At 43.3% G+C, this 26731-nt stretch overlaps 3 protein-coding genes across 4 annotated transcripts; 2 read left to right on the top strand and 1 right to left on the bottom strand.

Annotated features, from left to right (window-relative positions):
- Positions 1-7511: 7511 nt before the first annotated feature.
- On the bottom strand, positions 7512-8571 carry LOC115736464 (transcription factor SRM1-like). Its single transcript, XM_030668181.2, has 2 exons — positions 8080-8571; positions 7512-7847 (listed from the first exon to the last, which is right to left on the bottom strand). Exons 1-2 carry the CDS (start codon positions 8499-8501, stop codon positions 7568-7570), a joined length of 702 nt encoding a protein of 233 aa, XP_030524041.2. The 5' UTR covers positions 8502-8571; the 3' UTR covers positions 7512-7567.
- Positions 8572-14765: 6194 nt separating this feature from the next.
- Positions 14766-18629, top strand: LOC115736300 (monosaccharide-sensing protein 2-like). 2 transcript variants are annotated; one of them, XM_048272587.1, is made up of 6 exons: positions 14766-14987; positions 15198-15436; positions 15568-16134; positions 16321-17261; positions 17479-17666; positions 17825-18629. In XM_048272587.1, the coding sequence occupies exons 2-6, from the start codon at positions 15358-15360 to the stop codon at positions 18264-18266; spliced, it is 2217 nt and encodes a 738-aa protein (XP_048128544.1). In that variant the 5' UTR covers positions 14766-14987; positions 15198-15357; the 3' UTR covers positions 18267-18629. The 2 variants fall into 2 exon arrangements, with proteins under 2 accessions (XP_048128544.1, XP_030523787.1); XM_030667927.2 differs by lacking the exon at positions 14766-14987 and having other exon boundaries at positions 15035-15436.
- Positions 18630-21409: 2780 nt separating this feature from the next.
- LOC115736302 (monosaccharide-sensing protein 2-like) lies at positions 21410-24925 on the top strand. The gene is made up of 5 exons (XM_030667928.2): positions 21410-21853; positions 22311-22877; positions 22973-23916; positions 24027-24214; positions 24319-24925. The coding sequence occupies exons 1-5, from the start codon at positions 21775-21777 to the stop codon at positions 24761-24763; spliced, it is 2223 nt and encodes a 740-aa protein (XP_030523788.1). The 5' UTR covers positions 21410-21774; the 3' UTR covers positions 24764-24925.
- The last annotated feature ends 1806 nt before the right edge of the window (positions 24926-26731 follow it).

Genomic DNA, 26731 nt, shown 5'->3' with positions numbered 1-26731 from the left:
ATCACCAACTTCCTTTTCGACATTCAGTAGTTGAAAAAAAAAAAAAGAGGTTCACATTTGGTGCCGCTCAGGACCATCTCGTGATCATCTTTTCACACACATCGGTCCTTCAGCCTTATCTGCAGCTCGTTTCTTTCTTTGCAATCGTCCTTTACAGCTCATCCATTAATCATATTTTACACAAAAAGATAATTTGATTTTTTTTTAAAAATGCTGATTACGTGTTGGCAATAATAAATCATTTAAATACTTATTAGGGGATAATTAATTATCCAGATATAATTGCTTAAAAATCACAGTGGCCACCTTTTTTTTTTCCCCCCTAAGGGGAAAAAGAAAATTGGGCCTTTTGTGGATACTATGTAGAAAGTTTCACCTGGACTCTTGAAAGGTACGTAAAGGTCGCCTTTCGAAAAAGATTTCAGGTAGTTGGTGGCAGTTGGCTGGCCGGTTCGGCGGCCGCATGTGTTTTGCCTGCGTGGCTAATCACAGGCCATAAAAATCGTCTGATTAGTGGGAAAAAAATCACACGGCAATCGCTTAAGCAGGACGGTCTGGAACGGCCAAACAACATTTCTGCTCTTTCCGCCCGGGCGGCGCACCCGCCGGCCCAGGTGGCTGCACGCTCGATTCCTTACCAATCCGACGGCCATCGCGCGGGGCTGCCTTACGAGGATGGCGGCGGGCTTAATTAAAAAAAGAAAATCCATAATTAAGTAGATAATTTCGATTGATTATTGCAAGGTCCCGTGACGAGATTTGATTGATTTCGGTCATGATCAGAGAGTCCCACCTCCTCGTGGATGGCGAGATATTTGGACATGGACAGAAACCTAAGATGGTAGATTCAGATGGCTCGGTCCCCATATCCCAATAGCACTAAACTTACGTGTTACCGCTTCCTACTGCTGCTAGTCCTTCGTCGACAAGAATGGGACTTGACATGCTGATTACTGGATATCAGATGGTGATTTAGACATTGGGTTCGATTGCGCCCCCAAGACTATAGTTTGCCGAAAAAGCCGGGGGGACGGAAAAAAAAAATTTCTTAAAAAATTTAAGTTTATTGTGCTTTTCATTAATTCAGTTATAAAGCTTTTTAAATTGAGTTAATTGAGTCTCGTGCCTTTTCACGTTTTGCCAATCGAATCAATTCGATCAATTTTTGACCGAAAATTACCGACACGGTATGTATTGGCGTTGAAAGGCTGTTTTCGACGGTGGCACATAAGACAGTCGATGTCCACGTCGGCGATTTTCGTGGATAAACCGGATTGACAAAATAGGTTTAAAGACTTTCCGGACATATATGTCGAAAAATCTTGCTATTTTGTGCCGAGTTGTCAAATGCGTTGTGAATGAAAAAAAGAAAAAGAAAAAGAAAAAAACTCAGCAAAAGTTGAAACGACCTTTCCTTTCATATTTTATTTGTTCACTGTGACATTAATTTAATACTGCACTAAGCAAAAGTTGAGCTTAGTCCAAGCACGATTTGATTGATACCTTGTTCGGTAAACGTCGTCCTCTTTTGAAATGTCATCGAATTTTTAAGGACACATTTCCCCAAAACCTTAATTAGGATGACTAAAAACAGTCGGGCGACGACATATTTTTAGAAACGCGCCCATTTCAAATAGAAATATTTGTGTTTCCAAAGCACAATTAGCAACCCTTGATAAGAATTCTAAGATAACTTTTTTCTCTTTTTCAAACATACGCCCTGTTACTTTGCTGCTCGAGCCTGAGCCGAGATGTGCATCTGGAAACACATCAGGTTCTAATTTTCCTCCAGGAAAGAGTTTGATTTCTGAATCATTGCATGGCAAAAGTAATCATCGACCGGAAAGAATCGCGAAGAGATTAAAGAGATGGGCATGGAAATTTGTTTTCCTGACGTTTGTTCGTCTTTCAAACTGGTTTAGGTGAAAGCCGAAGAACCAAAAGTATAATTCTAAGAATCTCCGGAGGAACCCTAAAATCTTTTGGTCTTGGACATTGTTGCAACACCATCCGCCGGGAAAACAATTGATTCAGAAATTCCAAAATGAAGCCAGGGATTTGTTCGTTATGCTTCTGTGTCGCACGTGGTTTTAGGTTGGAAATGAATGGTTCGCGTCGCATCGTGTCGCGTCTTCTCTCGATGGATATCCAGCAACCTATCGTCTCCATTGCAAATGCTGGGTAGCCGTATATCGACGCCCTTTTAAATAAATCGTACATCGGGCCGGCCCTCGCTGTTGTCCGGTGTCGGCCTCGACCGGAGGCCCCATTACGCGGTCCGTCCGTGGAGAGTGCCACGGGTCGAACTCCCCTTGTTGAGCAGACCCCGACGAGTCGGTACTGTGCGGGATTACAGTCAAGTACGTATTCTCGAAACAACATCATCTATTCCATCAACTCAGCCCATTGGGCCAAAGGTTGTTGGCTGGTTGGGCCATGCCCAATATAGTGGCCTAGTCTTTCCTTAAGGTTTGGGACGAATGGTAAAACCGATCTCTTTTGTTGTTTTTTTTATTAACGTAATCACCGATTTTTTCTTTTTTCTTTTTCAATTTTGTTCAATTTCAATTGGTGTGAAGCTTTCGATCAAATGCACACCGGCCACTAAAAAAGGGATTAATACCATGAAAAACTCTAAACCGGTGTACCTATGACGGCGTTAATTAGAAAAAAAATTTCTACTTGTGATACATTATTAAATTTGTTTAGTAGAATGCAATGTCTTAGTCATTGAAATTCTGGTCGAAGATTTAATGTCCATGTGCACGACATGAATTTTGATCTAGTAATGATTTATCAAAACTAAATATTAAAATGTAATTAAAATTTGTCCACAACGACGTCGGCCGTGCCATGACTAGGACGGTCGGTGTCCATGTCATCGATTCTCGGCCGAAACTGACCGGATCGACTCAATTGGCCAAAGGTGAAAATGTTCAGGACTGAATTGGCAAAAGTGCAATAAGTTGAGAGGACTTTTTGGAGAATTTTTCCCCATAGCCCTCTTTTTATCTTGTAGTATTATTCACTGCGCAATTCACTTGAAAAGCACATCTTAAAACTTTGTATCTTCTAATTGAGCGTAGAGAAAAAAGAGTTCCTCGAAGCTCCAAGTGGAATTCGGATGTCAATGCAAGGTATTGCTCGGTAATTCGATCCGACATTTTTTTTTTTTTTTGGAAAGAATCTAACTCCACGAATCATTGCGCATGGAATCAAACGAAAGCCTCGATCTCTCTTAAGCAAAGCTAAATCAAAGTAGGAGATCCGAAATCTCACATAACATGTGTCATTCTTAGTTCATTTCGTCTGGATATCAGCATTGATTGTGCTATATAGCATTTGCATTATATACAAGATGCTCCACCAGTCAAAATGGGTTATAAATCCGTTTCTTAATCCATATTTGATGGACTGATTTATTGTGTGGGTTTATTAAATTCAATAAATGGGTTTAAATATCATAGGCGGGGGCCGATACGAGAGAAAAAAAAGAAAGGAGAAAATGGAAAAAAAAAAAAAGGGGAAAAGAAAAAAAAGAAAAAAAAAGAAAAATATTTAAAATATTGTTAAAATTTGTCCACGTTAGCACTTGGGTGCCACATAGGACGGTTGACATTCATGTCAATAATTTTCGGCCAATAAGAATTAATCGACGGAAGGTGAAAATGTGTAGGGACCGAATCGGCAAATCTAAAAGGTTTATGACTAAATTGACAAAAGTGTAAAATGTTTATGACTTTTTTTTTTGCAATTTTCTCCTCCCTCACACAACCTCGCGCTCGCTCGCTCCGCACTCTCACTTCAGTTTTGGAACGATTTTTCTTAAAATTGGACTATATATGAAAGTGTCCTATGAATACATGTCGGGTCGAATGTGGGCCACTAGATTTGCATAGCAATAAATTTATCATAAACGACTTAATCGGGTCTATTTGGATTGGATCGTGCATGGCCTGACCCGATCCGACCCACCGTCAAACGGGAAGACCTAACCTGTGGCAATGCTTAGTCTCTTGTATTACGTGGACATATTAACCTACTACGAAAGTGTGTGCAATCAGATCGTAAAGAATGACTGACGTGTGCGTGTGCAAGCATGCATCCCATCCGCTCAAAGTCTGCTCTATGGCCCCCCGAATATCTCAATCTACTGTAAGTTCAAGAAAATAACCGGACTAAACTCAGCACTCTCATTACTCAAAACTCAAAACTCGACTGCAATTTTTCAAGAACCACTCTAGGAGGAAACAAGCGACCCTCCTAGCGAAAAAAGTTCAAATTGTGGAAGATATGCAAGAAATTCAAAGACGGCAACATGAGATTGCGCGGTCGATCTGACCACAAGCTGCGTGAGAACTTGGGAACTTGGGGAGCTAGACGGTGAACTTGAGATCCGGGAGTTTATGGCTCGTCGTGGTACGTGATTTGACGGCGTTTTCAACTGGCGGGGCGGTCCTCGCGATAGAAGTGCCTCCGCGCGTAACGAGCTACTTCCCTCCAGGTCTTCGAGAAGACGACGTTCGCAGAGATGAGCTTCCAATGGCCAAATCCGTAGACATCCAATCCTCTATAAAATCTCCTGGATTGTGTCCATGAAAAAAATCAAAACGAAACATTGTTCATTAGCTATCTTCTTAAACGGTTCCTGATGATGCTTCTGTGAAAATGCAATCAATTTACCTAACGATGAGTAACAGTTAAACAACCCTTGCAAGATTCGACTCACAAACCTAACCATCTCTAATCTAACTGGAGGAAGGAAAAAGAAGATGCGGTTTGAAGCTGTAGAGGAAGATAAGTCATCATACTCGCGTTCATCATCGGTCCATATGATCCGTCTGCGGCGTCTAGCGTTCGATCCACCAGAGGAGGAGGAGGAGGAATCGTTATCAATGTCTCCTCCTGCGCGTGCACGTTCGTCTTCCTCGTCTGCCATCCATTGCTCCGGGAAAGGAATTTCACCCGACTCGATCAACCCCAACTCGCGCACCAGCGCCGCGAGATGGCTGTGGATCTGCCCGACCAATTTCCCGGGGAACTCAGGAGCGACTTTCTTGGCAAAACCAAAGAAGGAGGCGTAGGGATTGGCTTCATTGGTGGCGAGCATAGCCAAGGCGTTCTCGAACCGCTTGTTCTCTTCAAAGGTCCAAACGGCAGCGCCACGATCTTTGTGCGGACGATCACGCTCCTCGCGGCAGCGACGTTCTCGACGATAGGTGGATCCGCGAAGAGGTGGACGAGCGGCCGCCTTCCGTGTAGCCTTACGCGAGTAGATCATCAATACGAAGGGGAAAGCCCAAACTAAACAGAAAAGAAGGTCCGGCATGTGGATGCGAAAACCAAGCGCTACGGTCATCAGTAGAAACTTCCCCATCAGAGAGGGAAGGTTGGGGGCGGCGGCGGCCATGTTTGCTTTGCCTTTCGTATCTCTCCGCTTTCTTGATGCACCAGTGGGAAGTCCCGCGCGATTCTTGGTTTTATGAATTTTTCATACTTTCTTTTTTGGTTCTTTTATAGTGATGCGGAGGTGACGTCATCTGTGTTTATTATGAATAGGGATAATGACACAAATAATTCCTGAATTTTGACTCAATATGTAATGTGGTCCCCGAACTTTTAATTTGCCCAATACAATCTCTGAACTTCAACCCAATATGCAACGTGATCCTTGAACTTTTAATTTGTCAAATATGGTCCCTAAACTTTTGGAACATGTTCAACTAAGCCCCCGAATTATAAAAAAAGTTCGATGAAAATATTTGAGTCAAAATTCAGTGATTATTTGTGTCATTATCCCTTATGATTAATGTTGAATAAATCCTTTCTTACCAAAACTTGTTTTCCTTGACAAGAGGATTGAATGAAATAGTTTACAATAAATGCTATTAAGTATTTTCCGCAAAACAATTGCTTGTATCCCTTAAAAAAATGAACCAACGAAAATATTTTTAACGTCAACGATAATTTTTGGACATACATTATCATCAATGATGATTTTTTTTTTCCATTACTTAATAATTTTACTCGATACGAAAGATTTTTTTCCCTTCTCCTTTGGCCGGTCGCAAGTGAGCTCAAGCCTCGCCTTGCTAGAGGAATCATTTTTCCCAGTTTTGAATGCATGGGTGAAAATTATTTTTCTTACTTCGTTTATTTTCCATAAACCGAAGATCGAAAAATCCGGAAAATATTTTTCTGAAAATTATTTTTCACGAAACGAGCGAAGCCTTATAGTGTTCACTTTATTTTCATTGTGTTCAATATCTTCCCTCAACATATACACATTCCATAGTATTTGTAATACCCAATGTGTATTCCTCTTGAAAGCCCGTCTTAAGTTTGCCTCTACTATTTCGTTGTGATTTTCCTAGATAGACATACATTATTCAAGCGCTAGTAACTTATATATAGGCACCCGAGGAACCAAGTATGAGCACTAGAGTCTCAGGTTTGGCCTTAATGGGCCTTGACCCGGGCATTGAGGATCGATGCACTGGCTTCGTTGTCCAGATCCTAGCCTCGATGGAGTTGGGCTTGGGTGTCGGGGACTCGAGCTTATGAATGGCCATGAGCTTGGCCTCGATGGACTTTGGCGTGGGCGCCGGAGTCTCAAGTCTGTCCATGAGCATTGGGATCACGGTCCCGGTATTGACGGACCTAGTCCTGGGCACGGGCATTGAGGTCTTGAGCCCAGTCTTAATAGACGTGAGCCAAAGAGTGTTAGCGATTCGAGCAAGAACACCAGGCTCTATGGACTTGGGCCGAGTCTTTAGCAACGGTATTGTAGTCCTAAGCATGGCCACGGGCACTGGTATCCCAGCCCAACAGCTGTGGACTCAAGCCCTGACCTAAGCTTGGCCTTGATGAACCCTGGCCTACCTTAGACATAGCCATATGGAACCGTGGGCCTGGAACCGGCCCGTTGACCGGGCCCACGGTTCCAACACGGCTTTTTTATATAAAAAAAAAAAAAAGGAGGAGGCTTGGGGGAAAAGAGCCATTGGGCCTAGGAACCGGTGGTTCTGAACCAGAACCGGAACCGGCGGTTCCAAACCCGGAGCCGGCCACATCTAGCCTACTTGGACCCGAGAACAAGCATTGGGGATGGAGACCAAACGTAGAGCTTTCAATCAAAAAAGCCGATATCTAGTCATATTTTGAAAAATAATTTCCAATTTCTTAGATAGAAATTCATTTTTCTGAATTTAAGCCTAGATTTTTAAATGAGGAAAATGTTTTCGCAAAAAAAAAATAAAAATAAAAAAAATAATTCCCAAAACAAAGAGCCTCGGATTGTAAAAGTAACTGAGATGTGCATGTTCCGAGCCTACAGTATGGCCGTCGTATCCCATGAAAACAACAGAAACTACTCCAGCACCAACAGGTCCCCCAAACTTGACCGCGATCTTCACGACCTCGTCTGAGAGGAACGACTCTCCTAAGTGAATGAGAAAAGAAAAAAAAGACACAGAACCAAACGTGAAACTTTTCGAAAGATTCAAAGATCGCAACAACGGCCTGACGCAATCGATCAAGCAGAGAAGCTGCACAGGGATATCTGCTCTCAGGAGTCGAGGCGCTCGGAACTATCGGCATAACGGGCAGATGGCAAGCTCGAGGACATGGACGCCATCGCTCCGATGTGGCCAATGCCGGGAGTATCGTTGATGCTGTGAGTGTCGTTGATGCTCCGGCGAAGCTTTTCTTCCTCCGCGCGGTCCTTGCGATTGAAGTACTTCTGCGCGTGACTAGCTACTTGCGTCGGCGACTTCGATACCACGACGTGCCTGGCGATGCTCTTCCAATCCCCTCTGCCGTATATCTCCAATCCGCTTAGAAATCGCCTGGAATTTCGTCGATGATCAGAAAATATGATCCGGGTTCGACGTCCCGAATTGAGCCGTCGCACCATAATCACAACACGGAAAAATTACGATACTACACTGACTAATTATTCCAAAGATTAAAAGAATTTTTTTTTTTCAAATCGTTATACAACATGTGACATAATTTACTGAACTCCCATGAAGGAGTGGAAAAAAGAACATGGATGGCAACTGTGGATGAAGATCATACTCGTGTTCTTCTTTAGTCCATGCCATCCCTCTCTTCCGTTCGCGCCCACGCCCGCCTTCCTCGTCCGCCGGCCATTGCCCCGGGAACGTGACTTCACCTGATTCTATCAAGTCCACGTCGTGCCACAGCGCCTCGAGATGCCTCCCTAGCTGCTCGGCCGACTTCCCGGGGAACTCGGGAGTGATCTTCTTGACGAAATCACATAACAAGGAGATGTCCATCGGGCCGGATAACGTAGCCAAGGCGCTCTCGAACCGCTGGTTCTCTTGGAAAGTCCAGATGCCGGCGCAACAACCATTCTTGCAGTGGCCCTCGGGTTCTTGAAGATCGGCCGATTCGGGATTCGCCATAGCCTTCTGCGAGGAATCGATCATGAGCAGGCACAAGAGAGGGCTTAAGAAGCAGGAAAGAACGTCCCACATCTTTGATAGGATGACCAGAAGCTTTCTTCAATCTTTAGTAGAGGAACATGAGGATTTTTGAAAGAGGTGATCTCGTGTTTATTTATAATGATTAAGTGTGGCGGTTGTTCAGTATCGGATCTTTACCCATCTGAAACGCGTTAATTTGATTTTTTTTTTAAAATGTGATTAGCGGGTGATTAAGAGGTAAACATGCAAAGCGTAGCTTAATTCCGCCTGATTAGTGTTGACTTGCACCTGACGAAGTCCTGCCCGAAGTCAAGAAGTGTAACTGATTCGAGGCCTAGTCGGAGTCGGAATCTTTGACTGGATTTGGATTCATCTTTCGAGGAAATTACAGTTTGTACCCTGAACTTTAGTTTAATTGTGCTTTGCACACTTAATTTTTATAAAATTGCAATTCGAGTCCTCCGCCTAACATGGATGGAATTCCAGCGAATTGCAATAAGAAGTGAAGTTTTTCGCCCTTGCTCAGGAGGATTTATAACGCTTGACGTCTTGTAGCTTGCGTGTGATTGTGCTCCGCATCTCGTGTTTTAATTTGGGGAGAATTGCCAAATAAGTTTTAGATCTATTGCAATTGTGCCAATTTAGTTCTAAATCTTTTTATTGGTTAATCGAGTCTTACACCTTTTGGATTTGTGCAAATTCAGTCTATCCGGCCAATTTGGCCTGCCGACATTGACGTGGCGCTGCTGGTGCTAACGTGACAATTTTTAATGTTATTTTAATGTGAACTTTGAACTTTTAGTACATATTCAATCTAATCCCTAAACGTGCAATTTTTGTTTTGCTTTTTCTTGTTTTTTTCTTCTTCTTTTTTCTTTCCCTTCTTCCTACAATCGGTCACCGACCTTGTCGGCCGGCTAGAGGCGTGGTCGGCCACCCCTCCGGCCAATCACCAAGGTGGTTGGACGAACGAGGGAAGGAAAAAAAGAAGAGAAAGAACAAAAAAAAATTCGAGAGATATTATTAAAAATTGACACGTCAATGCTGGCAACACCACATCAGCAATTTTCAGCTAAAATTATCTGGATAGACTGAATAGGTATAAATGTAAAATGTTTAGGATTCAATTGGTTAAAAGATATGCTTATGATTGAATTGACACAGTTACAAAAGGTTTTGAACTTTTTTGATAATTTTTCCTCTAAGTTTAGATATATTAAAACATCAAATTTAGTGGATCTTCGGGGAGAAATTGCTTTCAATTTTAGTAGGAGTGGAGCTAGAAAGGATGAGATAGTTTTTAAACATGGCACCTTTGAAATTAGTGAATTCATAGCTTCAGTTTTAGAATTTACGGCAAGTTTGAGATAAATTCAAAGCAAGAGTAATGTAACAATAAGGTGCCGTTTGGATTCCTTTATATTTTGTTTCATTTTTAAACAATGAAATCATTCAAATTGGACATTTTATATTGAGCTTCTAGATTGTATTTTTCAAACGTAAATTGTACAGATAAAATAAAAAAGAACTAGCTAGAAACAACGTCAGACACATCTGCTTCGCCAAAACATTAAAAGGAAAATTTCAATTGTTAAAAATTGAAACGAATTTCAAAGGCGCCAATTGCTATTATCTCATCATATACGAACGATGATTATTTATCGTAATAATATGGACTGCAGTTGAATTTAGAATTTCATCTTTGACGAAGTTTCTAAAGCACTAATAGCTCTTATCAATTTTGTGGTGAAGAAGAAGGAAATACATAGGCTGTAAATGGAACAGTATTTTGGCCCTAAAGTTTTCTTCCATTAATCTAAAATCCGACATAATCAAAATCACTTTTCTTGTTAAGAAAACTAAGTTTGCTTTCAAAATAATGGATTATGTAAGCTTTCCCTAGATCAATTTTATCCATAATCGTCTGAAGAGTGTTGTCACAAGAAAAATTAGTATTTACGTTTAAATATGTAAAAATTAATTGTCTATGTTAAATGTAACGAAACGGCCTTAAGTATAACATTTTCGAAAACTAGGTATTGTTCATATGTTAATCTTACAGGGTGCACGCATATTAAACTATAAATAGCTGTTATTTTGATTCTATTTCTTCCAATTTCTTTATCGGTGCAATCAATTCTTGCACTAAATAGTTTATATATGTCACTTTATGAGATATAAATACTTGTCGTCAGGTAACATACATCGTCCATTTAACTTTATGTTTAAAATCCTATTCAGTAGAATTTTCTTTATTCACATACTCAAATTATTTGAGTGAAATTCGTTAAAGCTCAAGATAATATCTATCTTTCATTGAGGGACTTGACAAACAAATACAGAATTGACCGAAATCGGAATTATGACTTTGGCAATTAGAAATTAGAATATCCAATCAAGAGTAATAAATTTTTGAGAAAATGACACCAATGGTCTCTGAATTGATTGCATATGTATCAAAAGTTCAGAGACAACATTGAACAAATTAAAAATTCAGGGAAGATATGGCGCATTAGACTAAAGTTTAGAGATCACACTAAACAAATTAAAAATTCAAGGGCGAGACAGCGCATTGAGTCAAAGTTCAAGAACTATTTGTGCAATTATCTCTAAATTATTAGATAGAGATTTACATGTATATTCTTTTTGTGTTTCGAAAGCTTAATCAATAACAATGACGAAAATTATCTTGCTTGATTATGTATCATTTGTTCAAATTATATAGATCTCAAAATCTCTTTTTGAATTGGATTCTAGCCCGAAATTGAAAAAAAATTAAAATGCAATGGGATAATAGATAATCTTGAAATGGACTGAAGACAACAACTAATTGGTGGTTGCTATGAAAAAGTTTTAAAAAATTGTGAGCAAGATTTAACCAAGGTATAAACAGAGTATAAATGAAGGGTGTATTTGTTCCGCTTAATTCTAACTATTTGGAAAACACTTTTCATAAATAGGACCAATTGCACCACTTGCGAAAATAAATTAACGAAAAATATTTTACCATCAGATTTATTTATCATTGATAATGATAAAGTTAACTAACTTTTCTAAGGATACAGATAATTGTCTATAAAAAAAAATGCTTTTTAAATCATTGATTTTTTTTTACGAAAGAAAAGCAATATAAAACAAGTTTGTTTTATCTATAGAAAGTTAAACTCGGAATAGAAGAGATAAAAGCAAATTTATAGTGGCTTGATTAGTCTACTTAGCTTACTCCACTTTCTTAGCTCTAACCATACTTGTCAAACGAGTGGTTCTCTTGAGAGTTCTTTCTAGGGAAAATGCCAAAAAAGGGCCCCAAGTGTACTTGTTTTCTCAATTAAGGGCCTGAAGTGCAACTTGTGTCAAAAAAGGGCCTCAAGTGCCATTTTTTATTCAAATGAGGGCTCGAACGGGGACATTTTTGTCTTTTTACATTTTGTGATTGTTTTCCTTTTTTTTCTTCTGTTTTTTTCCTTTTCTTCTTTCTTCTTCCCCTTGCACTAGCCAGTAGTGAGCCGCAAACGGGCGTGAGGACCCCCGCCTCGGCCTCTCCGCCCCGCGTCCTCGCCGCCCGCGATCTCGGCTGCTCGGCCCGCGGCTCTCTCGTCGTCGGCCGCAAACGGGTGCAAGATCGCTTCAACCACGATGAGCGACGCGAGGACCCCCGCCTCCGTCTCTTCGCCCCGCGTCCTCTCCGCTCGCGATCTCGGCTGCTCATCCCGCGGATCTCTCGTCGCCGATCGCAGAAGGGTGCAAGGTTGCTTCGGCGGCGATGAGCGACGCGAGGATCTCCGCCTCGGTCTCTCCGCCCCGCGTCCTCGCCGCCCGCGATCTCGGCCGCTCGGCCCGCGACTCTCTCGTCGCCGGCCGCAGACGGGTGCAAGGTCGCTTCGGCCGCGATGAGCGACGATCTCGAACGCGAAGCTCGCCCTCAACCGGATCTTGACCCCCACCACTGCCTCCACCTCGGCCTTGCCGCCGCCGTCGCCGTGTCCTCGCCGTCCGCCATTTCGGCGGCTCAGCCGACCCTCGCTTGAGCCGAGTGGGGCAAGCCCTTGCGGCCGCTCGGCCCACGGCCCCCCGGTGAGGAGGAGGAGAACAAAAGGAAAAAAATAGAAGAAAAAAAGGAAAACAATTACAAAATGTAAAAAGACAAAAGTGTCCCCATTCGGGCCCTTGTTTGAATAAAAAAAGGCACTTTGGGCCCTTCTTTGACACAAGTTGTACTTCAGGCCCTTAATTGAGAAAACAAGTACGCTTGGGGCCCTTTTTTGGCATTTTCCCTTCTTTCTATGAGGCACAAATGAGAGAATTTATCCTAATGGTGGTATGTGGATCAACTGATATCGAGAGAAAGGATCTCTTTCTCCTTGAAAAATTCTTTCAAAAAGACTCATATTAACCCATTTCCATACATTACAAATATAGCGATTAATAACCAATATGACCCATACTCGATCCGACCTATATTACTAAAACACTTATATATTAATTCAATATAATTTTTTTTTCTTATAAATTTCTATTTTTCTCTTTTTTTAAGGAAATGGTAGAATTTCCTTCTTCCTTTGCGGGCCGCCGATTGGAGACCGGTGATAAAACACAAAATAACATAAAATAAATAAAAAAATAAAAATTTGAAAATAAAATAACGGCCCTTGCCTTTTGGCTGGCTAGGGTTGGCCGGCGACTTAGAAGAAACAATAAAAATAAAAATAAAATAAAATAATGTAATATTTACAAAAATTCAAAAAAATTAAAAATTCAGAATACTTGTTTACAACTCACTTAAAATGGTTAAGCATAACTATCACATTATGGCTCACTTAAAATTATTTTTAAAACTAAATGCAACCTATTTATGACTTAAATTATTAAATATGGGTTAATATATGGATTGTAGACCCATTTTGCCATCTCTAATTTAACTCTAACAGCACGAAAAGAAAGCCGGAATCCGTCATTGTTATAGTTGAAAACGTTTAGATGTTGCTCCTCCACAAATTTCTACTTCCCCTACAAATCACAGGCTTCGCTTTACGCTCAAGCACTCTCACAAACTATGGAACAGTGGGCCCTTGACCGGCCCATTGACCGGGCCCATGGTTCCAACCCCGCTTTAAAAAAAAAAAGGAGGAGGAGGCTTGGGGGAAAAGAGCCATTGGGCCTAGGAACCGGCCACGTCTAGCACTGATGGTCTAGTTCTAGTTTTAGTTGACGTTTTAGTGTTGGAGAATAATTTTTGGTCGCCAGTGTTGAGCGATTTGGCCACCAGTGGAAGTGTGGTGATGGCTGTAATTGGCCGATGGCTAGATTGGTGATGGTCGAGTGCATCGGCGGCGGCGGCCGACAACGGCCAAGGATGGAGGTCTTTTTTTTATATATATAATTTTTCCCCCATGTTAGGAGATATGAATTGACGTCAATATCTTGAAAAAAATGAAGTGAGTGGGTAGATCAAGTCTGACCTTTCTCAACGAGCCCATTCCAAGCCCACCACGCCAAAACTCTATAATTTATCCAAAGTAGACAGGAATAATCGACATTTTTCAATCATCCTTTCAACAAATCTTTTTGGGCGGAAAACCATTATTAGCGAACTTGGGAAATATTCTTTTTAAAATTCTTATTTTTTTTCTCGCGCATGAACATCAAATGTAATTTTCATGACAGAAATGCGCATCTGAGCATGCCTAATTTGGCGTGCCCTCTTCTTCTTTGGTAAGTTGGTCCGATACAAGATAAGAATCCCACGGAGATAGAACGCATCATTAACATTCCAATTTAGGCTGTGTTTATTCGAGCGAAAGAATTTTCAGCGAATTAGTTTTTTCGGACTTTTTTCGCCCGTTTGGTTTGCCGAAAATTATTAGCCAATGGAAAATCGTTTATGGTCGAAGTAATTATGTATGCTTAAAAGTTAGGAAAATGAATTCCACAATCTTTTTTCTTTTTTCGGACAAAGAATTCCATAATTTGAAAAGAAGAGGTCAAACATCTTCCCTAGAAATGGTTTCCACGAATTACATTTTCCTTTGTTACGAAGTTTTCCGCCGAATAGACGCATTCTTAGAATCTAATTTAACGCCTATAACAAAATGAAGATCTCGTCATTCGATCGAGCATCAAAAATCTTCGCCTCCATTGATGTTTTCCTTCTTCTTGCCTATTGCAAAATGCTTTCGCGTTCCTGTTCTTCTTCCATCCTCGAATTTTTTGTTTTTTTTTTTGTTCTTTTCGTTTCTGTTTTTTGTGTTGAACTTTTTTTTTTTTCCAAGGTGATTTTTGAGCCGTTCAAAATGACGGAGGAACAGGTCAGCGAATCACCGTCCTAGGAACCCGGATCTTCCAGATATGGTCTCTGTACAGCAAACGAACTCGAACAGGGAGGCTTGGCAAGATATTCCCGCCAACTTCCAAAATTGGAACTGTACAACGTTGCAACCCCCTCCGCTCTTTCCGGTTAACAATTTCTTATGCATTAGCCGATTTTGTGTCCTACGTCAATAAATCCGAAGAAAGTTTCTCGGTCCAGTGTCACACCAAGTGTGCTCTGCCAGAGACTCTCTCTCTCTCTCTCTCTCTCTCTCTCTCTCGCATCTCTGATCTGTCTCTGTTCTGTTACATTGCCGTTTTCAGATCTCAAGAACGCTTTTTTTTTTATTTTCTTTTCGTTTCTTTTCTCCTGTTTTATCTTTCCTGGGTTTGGCAGGTTGTCTCGATGCGTTTAGTTCCTCAAAGAGGGTATTCGTTTAGAGGGGTGCTTCTATCGCGGTGGGCGAGGAGCCGATTGTGATGACTCTGAAAAAAGGGCTCTTAGATTGAAAGCATTTCTTCCGTGCCGTTGTACGGATTGTCTCTCCGATTCCAAGTTCGGGCAATTTCGATTCTCTGAGCCCGGCAAATATAGAGAGAGATGAGTGGAGCTGTGCTCGTGGCGGTTGCCGCTGCAGTCGGCAATTTGTTGCAGGGATGGGACAATGCCACCATCGCAGGTACTGATAGGGATTGGCGTCTTCTCTTCGTTTTGAATGGTTGTGTGTTAGACGATTGGTTCGGTTGTTCAGGCATGATCTTCCATAACGTGATGAATCTGAAAACTCTAGGATTGTTGGGTATTTTGCAGGGGCGGTTCTTTACATCAAGAAGGAATTCGATTTGGAAAGTCAACCCACGATTGAAGGGCTGATAGTGGCTATGTCGCTCATAGGGGCAACAGTAATCACGACGTTTTCAGGGCCCGTGTCGGATTCGATCGGACGGCGCCCCATGATGATCATCTCTTCGGTTCTTTACTTCCTCAGCAGTTTGGTGATGCTGTGGGCTCCCAATGTCTATGTCTTGCTTCTGGGAAGGCTCCTGGACGGATTTGGGATCGGTCTCGCCGTCACTCTTGTTCCGGTATACATATCCGAGACTGCTCCGCCCGAGATCAGGGGGCTCTTGAATACCCTGCCTCAGTTCACCGGTTCCGGCGGAATGTTCCTTTCTTATTGCATGGTATTCGGAATGTCCTTGATGGATTCGCCGAGTTGGAGGCTAATGCTGGGTGTGCTCTCTATCCCCTCTCTAGTCTATATCGGATTGGCATTATTTTTCTTGCCCGAATCTCCTCGGTGGCTTGTCAGTAAAGGCAGGATGGTCGAGGCCAATCGGGTCCTTCAGAGGTTGCGCGGGAAGGAAGATGTCTCGGGTATGTCGAAATATTTCATACCTCAGAGGTTACACCAGATTGTCATGATAAACAAATCTCCTAGTGTGCCTTAGTGAAGATAAAAGCTCATCTGACGATATGATTCACTGTCTGATCAATTCACGATAAAGGTCTTACCCTTAGCCTCCGGATTAACATATGATGTTTTGCTGCTGACTGTTTCAGGTGAGTTGGCATTGCTAGTCGAAGGACTAGGAGTTGGAGCCAACACATCCTTAGAAGAATACGTTATTGGCCCTGCCGACGAGGAAGTCGACAAGCATAAGTTGGGAATGTCTCAAATTAATGGGCACAAGCCGCCGAATCAGCAATCATGGATCGCCAAACCAGTAACTGGACAGAGCACCCTGAGCATGTCCCGCCATGCCAGCTTGATCAACAACCAAAGCATTCCTCTGATGGATCCGCTCGTCCCTATGTTTAGCAGCATCCACGAGAAGCTCCCGGAGACAGGAAGCATGCTCTTCCCCACCATGGGGAGCATATTCGGACTGGCGGAACATCCCACCAACCAGAACGACCTTTCCGACGTGGAAAGCCAAAGGGATGCCGCGGACAGTGCGTCCGACCATGACGCAGCAGATTTCAACGACAACCTGCGGAGCCCTCTATTGTCCCGCCAAGCGACTTCCACGGACAACAAGGAAGGCATGGGTGCCACTGGAAGCGGCCACAGTTTCAGCGTGAGACAAGGTAGCATCATCCTGGAAGGTGGCGAGCAACTCGGCGGCAGCAGCACTGACATCGGTGGAGGTTGGCAGTTAGCATGGAAGTGGTCAGAGAAGGGGGGAGGGAATGGGAAAAAGGAGGGAGGGCTTCAGAGAGTTTACCTGCATCAGGATGGCCCTGCAGCCTCGAGGCTTGGTTCGATGCTCTCAGTCACTGGTAGTATGATGCCGGAAGGAGGTGACCTGGTTCACGCTTCTGCTCTAGTGAGCCGGTCTGTCATTGGTCCAGAGGGACTATTCATGGGTCAGAATCCAGTTGAGGCAGTCATGAACAGGAATCAGGAAACCGGCACTAAAGGGCCAAGCTGGTACGACTTATTCGAACCGGGAGTGAAGCGCGCGCTGTTTGTTGGAATTGGAATTCAGATCCTTCAACAGGTGGAAAATCTAGCTCAACGATGATGAAAAGCATATGCTAATGCACAAGAATCACAGTCGTTTTGTTGAGGACCGCACGACAAATTCAGCATTTTTCCATACTAAAAACTCCGGGCATTGGCTGATTTTTTTGAGCAGTTCTTTCTTTGAACTTTGGTTACCTAATCTAGAGCAGAAATTTGCTTATGACATTCACCAAATTCTTTTGTTCCTGCAGTTCTCTGGCATAAATGGGGTTCTCTACTACACGCCGCAGATTCTCGAGCAAGCCGGTGTCGGAGTCCTCCTATCTAATTTGGGGCTCAGTTCTGCTTCTGCATCTCTTCTCATAAGCGGTCTCACTACATTGTTGATGCTCCCGTGTATCGTTGTTGCTATGAGGCTAATGGATGTCTCTGGCAGAAGGTAAACTATCTCCTCAAATTTGCGTCTAGATTTATGAAGCTGGTCTTAAGACAACCAGAACTCAAACATGAACCACACGAATGATCTGCTCAGAAAGATGCCAATCAATCACCGGATGATTCTCGTATACATAACTGGAAACGCTTTCTTGTTTGCAGGTCGCTACTTTTATCCACGATCCCTGTCCTGATAGTCTCGCTGCTCATCTTAGTCCTCGGCAGCGTCATCAACATTAGCAGCGTCGTGAACGCCACGATCTCGACTACCAGTGTCATTGTCTACTTCTGCTGCTTTGTCATGGGATTTGGGCCCATCCCCAACATCCTGTGCTCCGAGATCTTCCCTACTCGGGTGCGTGGCATTTGCATTGCGATCTGCGCGCTCACGTTCTGGACCGGCGACATCATCGTCACATACACGCTCCCCCTTATGCTCTCCTCCATCGGCCTGGTTGGCGTGTTCGCCATTTACGCCGTCGTGTGCACGGCGTCGTGGTTCTTCGTATTCCTCAAGGTGCCCGAAACGAAGGGCATGCCGCTCGAAGTCATCTCTGAGTTCTTCGCCGTGGGTGCGAAGCAGGATGCTGTGACCACAGATTAGTGAAATTTTTTTCTGACAGATTTAAAGAGCTGGCGCTTTTTCTGGCTTGTGAAGTTATCAATATTTTGATTCTGTTAAAGACTTCTCCAACGCGAGATGTGAAAAACTGTAATATGACGGTTGTTTCCGGCGAGAGGGCGATCAGATTGAGCCGCCATTATATGAATAGAGTGCTTGCGGGAGAGTATGACAACATATGGTCATGGCAAACATCGCCGACCGAAAGGGAAGTCCGTCCGGTGTAAGAACGGGGGAATTGTGAAAAGAAACCAACTCTTTGCCCGTATTAGGATGAGCTGCTGACATGTTTAGGATTTTCCTAGGAATGTCGGGTCAAGTTGATCAGTCTTTTTGCTCGCTAACTACCAACAACAGCAACTGTAAGAAAGGTCTAGTTCATGAACTGCTCTTTCCGTCTTGAAAAGCATGTCAATTACTTTCTTTCTATTTTTCCGATCTAGCTCTATCCTATCTTATGCCGAGTGCAGGTTGTGAAACCTGCTCTCTCCTCGCTCGCGCGTCCCCAACTCACTCCCCCCGAAGGTGGGGATTTGAACCCCCTACCTCCCTCTTCCAAATGAGAAGAGTGGCCACTAGGGCGATTTTCCAGTGGTTTGGGTCAATTACTTAGAATAACATTTTATGCAACAACTCTTCCTATATGATAGAAACTAGAAAAGGATCTCATGATCCTAAACCAATCTTACCGAGGATTGTAAATCCCAAGTTTGTCGATGAAGAGCAGATCTAATATTTTCTCATCTGATTTGCATGAGCCTTACACAGCTAACTTGGCATGACACGCCTTCGACCGACCTGTTAACCTTCCGGCTTCTTTTGCTCGTTGTTGTGAAATTATGAGTTGTGTGTTGGAACATATATATAATCCTACTTTTAATTTTATCTGTTCCAACAGTCATTTTGTTACCATGGGTATTCAGAGTGTGAGTACATTAGTTGTGGAATTTTTCCTTTAGAGTTTGATTAACATCTAAGCATGTTGATAATTTTATTTCAGTCTCTTTTTGGGTTCATTTTCCCCTTTCTACATAGCATTTTAGCCTCTGGACCATTACTTTGAAGTCGACTTATGTATTCCCTCGTTTGCTAACAATTTAAAATTTTGAATCATGTTGTTGTATGTCCTTTCGATGAAAAAATACAATTGATGATTTAATAATTGCTCGACGGATGTATCGTTGTGTATCAAATTCATAGCTCGCTGGGCGACTGAGGTGTGCAATTTTGAAAAATGATCAAATAGGATAAATTAGTATGAATGTTTTTATTTTTTTAGGAAAGAGATGTAAGTTGAGCTTTTGTCAAGCTCAGTACATTACGATCTCCTGTCTATATTAAACCAAAATCAAAGTCCGATCCCGGTTCACAATTTATGAATGGCACGGGCCGGACTTTCACCGTCACCTTCACGCCCCTTTTATTACCCTACCCCCGAACTCCCTCGCTAACTCGATTTGCTTCATCTGATTGTCGCTAAAAAGAACATTGCTATATGCTCTTTGCCTATCCTCTTAAAAAAAAAAATTGTCCCAAATCATCATCGTACAGCTTCAAATGTGGCAACATACTCTAGGCCATGTTCACTGCGTTTTAATTCAGGTATCTTTGGTATCAACATGTCTCAATCAGAGTCCTCACTTGTTGCGTGTGCTAATTCTAACAACTAGACTGAAGCCATTAGGACGATGTGGCTGCACCATTACGCCCACCTTCACTCCAGCTTCTGTCGCCGGGTCAAAGGTTGCTCAAAACCATGATCGTCATATATTTCCTTACTTGAGATACGCACCAAACATTGATAGATATTGGGAGTAATCTATGATCGACTGTAATATCATTTGTTGAGAGCGTGCAATAGAAAGAGAGCCCCAGTTCCCGTCAACAAATCTCTAATCGAAGCTATGTTTAGCCAAAAACTTGAGCCAACAAGCAGTCAGCCAACTAGGATATATGGAGACTTTCTAAAACAAGTAGGCGATCTCTATTGGAGAGAAGCGACACGGTGGCATGGTTCCGGAGCTTGATTGGCGGCAGGTCACCACCGGAAGCACTGCGAGAAGAATAATGGGGGCAAGGTCGAATCATTCACAACTAACTCGAAAGAAGCCAAAGGAATCACTTGTCCGTGAGATTCGTTGCAGATTTGAATGACTTGCTCAGGCTGAGCACGTCCGAAAGGCAAGAAACATAGATATCTTGAGCTCCGAAAATGGGGGATGCCGAGAGCAGGCGGCTCTCGAGCTCTGCTTGGAATCAGGCGTTTCCAGCCCATGTTCGCTCGTCTATGGGACACGGGATGAGCGCTCGAATCCACGGAGTAGGCCGACGTGCATCGCGATCAGATAAATGGCTACTCGTAGTTTGAAGATGATGGAGCAGCCAGTGGCCACGAGGCGTTAGCTGGAAATGACAGAGCAGTGACTAAGGTCAAAGCGGTGGCAAGAGGTCGTGGGTGGTCGCGGATGAGCAGTGGCATGGGGAGAAAGACGATGAACATAAAATGAAGAAAAGGATTTGAGAAAAAAAAAAACAAAGGATAGAGAAGATGAGGCCGTTTAACTTCGTTTAAAACCGTCTATCTACGTCGCGATGACCGGACTATCACATCAGTAAATTCAAATGAAATTTGGTCAGGAGCATTTCATTGTATATTAGTTAAAATTTGAGCATTTAAAGGCTCAATAGATCTCAATATCACAGGTATAACGTTAATTGTGTCTTATCCCGAAATATTATGATCAAATTGAGGAAATTGCCGGAAAGAACATTGTTTTCGCGCTTCCGAAAGAAAAGGCCTTTAGACCTTGCTAAGATCTCTCGAAAGGGACGGCCTTTACGAGATCATGATCATTCACACGTCAAACCTGCCATGCATAAAATGAGCCTATAATTAAGCTATTCTGCTGCAGGTCCTTTCACCCGTTTGGAAGTTTTACTATTTCCGCACTCCTGATTTTGGAATGGAACAGCATGAACCAGATCAGCAGATGTGGACTTATCACTTCCACGTCAGTCCTAAGATTTGGCAACTGGGACGTTAATTAAGGACACCCACTTTGCACTCGGCCCAACCTGAGATTCTTCCTTTACAGTTGCAGTTTTTGGGTTCTCCACAGGTAGAATGTTCTTGCCCGCTTCCCATCTTGTCGTTGACCGTATTCGATCCGGGTTAACATTCTTGGGTCATGGTATATTCGTTTCTGCAAATCTGATGCATTGTTGGGTTTCTTCGTTTCTTTTCTGGGTTCGCCAGATTTAGGACTCTCATAGGCTCGGATCTCGTTGCATCACCGAGAAAGACAGCTCCTGAGGAATGCCCTTTGAGATGAGATGCATATGAAGCTACGTGGACGGGTGATTTTGATATAGTGGGGCAGTGTTTCGCGCGGCATCTTAGAGGGCCGGAGGGAATTTCGATAACTCCGCAGCCAAGACCAAACTGTTGCTCTTGATTTGGGTTGGAGGACGGATTTTTGGAAGAGCAACGATGAGGGGAGCGGTGCTGGTGGCGATTGCCGCAACGATGGGCAGCATGTTGCAAGGATGGGATAGTTCCACCATTGCAGGTATTTGTCGCCACTGTATCATCGGATGTCTCTTCGAGATCAGAATATGTTGGTGCTCTTTTATAATTTGTCATTGTGAGAAACAATCTAGTGATTCATTGAAGAACAATCCATGTCTTAATTGGTTTCTGGTCTCCTATATTTCACACGGTTCTTGATCTGATGAACAGACCACCATCTGCCACCCGTACTAGATCTCATCTTTCTCACGGTTCCTTCTAGTCAAGCCTCTCCATCGGTCAATAAAAACACTCCCATCACTCCGCCCCTAATTAAACTGTTTGGGAACTTGCTCTTATATCAAACGTCAAATGGTCGATTATTGAGCATTCATGTTATAGCTCGTCGACATGAATTTTAGGTCGCCAGGACAGGGCTATATCGCCTCGCATCTGGCAAAAGGAAGCATGACACTCCTAGAGCTGAAAGAATGTTGCTTCTTTTCTTTTTCCTGCAGGGACTGTTCTTTACATCAAGGAAGAGTTTGATCTGCAGGATCAACCAACAATAGAAGGACTAATAGTAGCTATGTCGCTTATTGGAGGCACAGCTATAACAACCTTTTCAGGACCTCTTTCGGATTCTGTTGGACGACGTCCGATGATGATAATCTCCTCGGTGCTATACTTCGTCAGCGGCCTAATAATGCTGTGGGCTCCGAGTGTGTATATGCTGCTCTTGGGAAGGTTATTTGACGGCTTTGGTATTGGAATCGCCGTCACTCTTATACCGATCTACATATCTGAGACCGCCCCCTCTGAGATAAGAGGACAGCTCAACACAATTCCGCAATTTGCCAATTCTGGCGGGATGTTTCTCTCTTATTGCTTGGTATTCGGAATGTCACTGATGGAGTCAGCAAGCTGGCGATTGATGCTCGGAGTCCTTAGTCTGCCGTCTCTGTTATATTTCATGTTGACGGTGTTTTTCTTGCCCGAATCTCCCCGTTGGCTCGTGAGTAAAGGAAGGATGAACGAGGCCAGACAGGTTCTCCAGAGACTATACGGGAGAGAAGATGTTTCGGGTTTGGTTTCTGCTTTTTGTTGAAACGATCTGGACTTCACTATAGGCTCTCTAATTTGATTCAAATCCTAATCCAAATTCAGATTTTTTCTACAGGTGAGTTGGCTCTGCTGGTCGAAGGTCTCAGCGTCGGAGGCGAAACATCTATCAAAGAGGTAATAGTCCTCCCAGTGAAAGAGATCAATCCATACCAGCAAGAAGGTGCAGAAACAGATAAAATCAGGCTATACGAAACCCAGATGGACTATCCAGGGGTCGGCAAAACTCCGACTGGGCAGAATATTCCCAACAATGGGTCCCGGTGGGGAAGTGTACAGAACCAAAGCGTTCCGCTTATGGATCCAATTGTCACAATGTTTGGCAGTGTCAGCGATTCGCCTTTGCAGAGAGGAAGCATGCTCAGCACAGTGTTCCCAAACTTTGGAAGCGTCTTCAGCACGGTGGACAACACTAATGATAAGAATTTGCACTTGGATTTGGAGACCCAGGGAGATTGCGATGACTATGCTTCGGACGACGGCGGCGACCAGGATGAGAGCTTGGAGACACCGCTTCTTTCTCCCGAGGCGAGTGCCATAGGCAAGGACCATGCCAATCAGGCATCTCATGGAAGCCATTTGAGCACACGACTAGCAAGCAAGCTAATGCAGGAGGATGCGGGCGAACCGATCAACAGCACGGATATTGGTAGTGGTTGGAAGCTAGCGTGGAAATGGTCAGGGAGAGAAGGAGAGGATGGCGTGAAAGGAGTTAAGAGGATCTATTTGCATCAGGACAGCACAGTTGATGGTTCTCGGCAGGGGTCAGCTCTTTCGATCTCGGGTGTCGGTTATCACGAAGAGGGCGAATTGAGTCGCGCAGCTGCTTTGGTTAGCCAGTCTGTTCTTTTCTCTCAGGACATGATGGGTCGGACTCCAGAGGGTCTAGCAACGGTTCAGCCGCCAAGAGCTGCTACTAGTGGGCCTAGCTGGCGTGACCTCTCCGAACCAGGAGTGCGTCGAGCGCTGGTTGTTGGAATTGGCCTTCAAGTTCTTGAGCAGGTACATGCTTGTGAAACGTCAATCTCAATTAATTGGACTATATTTGCAACAATGTAATGTTCAGTTAGAAGATTTCCTTCGACCATGTTAACGACTCGGTGTTTACGCAGCTGTCGGGCATAAACGGAGTCCTCTACTACGCTCCTCAAATCCTCAAGCAAGCAGGTGTTGATGTTCTTCTGTCAGGCATGGGCATTAGCACTGATTCTGCAACCTTTCTGATAAGCAGCATCATGACATTCACTATGCTACCGTGCCTAGCCGTTTCGATGAAGCTAATGGACGTGGCGGGAAGAAGGTATAAACTCCTTCGATACAAACTGTCTAACTTGGAGAAGTTTCCGGTCATCTCAAGAAACAAAATTCACCGACGCTATTTTAAGTCCATCCTTCCTTTTTCAGGTCTCTCTTGCTCTCCACCATCCCTATCCTGGCACTGTCTCTCCTTGTCCTAGTTGTCAGCAGCATCTTCAATCTCGGTTCCGTCGCATCCGCAGTAATATCAACCATCGGCGTCATGGTTTATCAGAGCATCTTCTGCATGGCATACGGAGTGATACCGAATATCATGTGCTCGGAAATCTTCCCTACCAAGGTCCGTGGGCTGTGCATAACCATCTGCGCTCTCACGTATTGGGCAGGGAACATCACCGTAACCTACTCGCTTCCCGTATTGCTCAACTCGATCGGCCTTGCCGGTCTTTTCTCAATATATGCTCTTGGGTGCATCGTGTCGTGGATATTCGTGTTCTTGAGGGTTCCCGAGACCAAGGGCATGCCTCTAGAGGTCATCTCCGAGTTATTCGCCGCAGGCGCTAAGCAGGCTTCCGGCGATAATGATAGCTAAGGGGGTTGTTATGGCACCGGGTTCCGGTTTCTTGCACACTATCAACCGCGAGCTATGAACTTGGAAGTCCTAGAAACTAATGTCGAGCATACTGAGTTCCTAGGGGGCACATCAGTCTTATTTTTTGTCCCATTTTTGCATGCATTACATATCCGAGCACCCCTCCATTATGTGGTCCTAGAGATCTTCGATGTGTAGGCTCATGTTTGTCCTAACAGCAGTTTTGTTCATTCTGTTTTCCCTTCGAGGACGTACTGCACAAGCCTCATTTTTTGCCTCAAATGGCTGCCAAAGCCTCCGTGAATAATCGTAGCAACGCCACACGTCATATAGATTGTTGTGATGTTGTCTTCATCTATTTGCAGAATCATAGCTTGAAGAGACCGCCTGGAACCGAGAAATAAACTTTTCTTTCGACTCCTGAGGCGTTCTCGGTAATGTGGAAACACTAGTTTTCCGTGAGACCTAGACGGTCCAGTCCGGTCTGGTCGGGTGTATCAGCCATAACAGACTGATCCGGCATTGGATTGATCAGAAGAAACCGAGTGACAGTCTTTTCATGTTTGCAAATTAATCACGAGGATTTGCAATTCGACATGCTTTTGCTAATTGTCATGCCTCGCCGGATTACACGAGATGTCCTAGAAACAGGCCAGGGATTCAAGCTTCACTCAATTCGACTTAAATGGGTTGAGAGCACATGTCCATAGATAGTTGATTGAGATTCTGAGAACAGGTCGTTTTGAAGAACAAAAGAGTTCGTTCCCAGCCCTTCCGATAAGGCATCGAGTTTCGACCCGGCGACTACATAGGGACGAGACCCTTTTCAGCTGCGTTCATCGTGCACATCCATCAAGAAATCAATTGAGACTTCCACGAAGCCCTTCATAAGAAGTTAGCAATTGACTTACTGGAGCCTGCACCTTGGACCGGGCATGGCAAAATAGTAGTTGGTCAGATTAGGGTTCAATCGAGCCTAGACCTTCGGTAACGGAAAAATTGCACAATAAATCCTAAACCTTTTATGTGGATGTCAAATCAGACCTAAAACCTTGGTGCAAAATTTCAATATAGTCATTTCAGTCGATTTTTACCAAAAAACTGCTAGCTATCCTACACGGCACACCAAGCACGTCAACGATATCCAATGAAAATTGACCGTAAAGACTTTCGTCGAAATTTCGCTTCAAGATTTAGGACTAAATTATCAAACCCCCAATGGTTCTCTCTCTTCAAGCTCCATTGTAATTGACAAAAACGACGCCATCTCCTTGCGTCGGCAATATCGTTGAGGGTGCGCCGCGTACGTCGAATGACACGCCGGCTTTTTAACGTAAAAGATGAACGGTAGCTTAAGGGTGCTAGTAAAAGTTCATGCTTTTCCTTTTTGGACATTCGAATTTTACCGTGGAATTGGGAAACTCGTTACATGGAAATCTATTTTGTGGAGTTTGGTCCTATTAGGCTCCGTTACCGTTATGTCGGAACCCAACCCTTATTTCGCCTTTTGATTCGGAACTTTGTAATTGACTTCATTGCCACTCGTTTGGGAAGGGAAGAACAGGTGGGAAAAGAATATATGGAGAAAGGAAAAAGGTAAAGGATTGGGATTTCTTTTGTGCCGGAGAAAGCATAGGGAAAATTGGTTCACAAATAATTGGAGATTTGAGATGTGTTTGTTTCGCAAAAACAAAAAAAATTAACTTGAATAATATATATTTTAAAATAATTACTTGTATCGCTTACAGAAATTAACGAATAGAAAAACAAAATTCACCGTTCACGAGAATGTTTAAACATAAATTATTATGAATAATGAAATATTTTTCATTGACTAATTATTTCAAGCGATACAAATCGCTTTTGAAAATGTTTTTTTTGAATCATTTACTTTTCGCGAAGGAGCTTCTCTAGTGTTGTCCCTAAATTTGAGAGAAGGTGGAGAATTGAAGGTAAATGACATATTTA

This window comes from Rhodamnia argentea, chromosome 11 (assembly GCF_020921035.1).
Source record: "Rhodamnia argentea isolate NSW1041297 chromosome 11, ASM2092103v1, whole genome shotgun sequence".
Lineage (NCBI taxonomy): Eukaryota > Viridiplantae > Streptophyta > Magnoliopsida > Myrtales > Myrtaceae > Rhodamnia > Rhodamnia argentea.
Note: the sequence above shows the minus strand (reverse complement) of the source record. Positions and strands in the feature narration are given on the sequence as shown.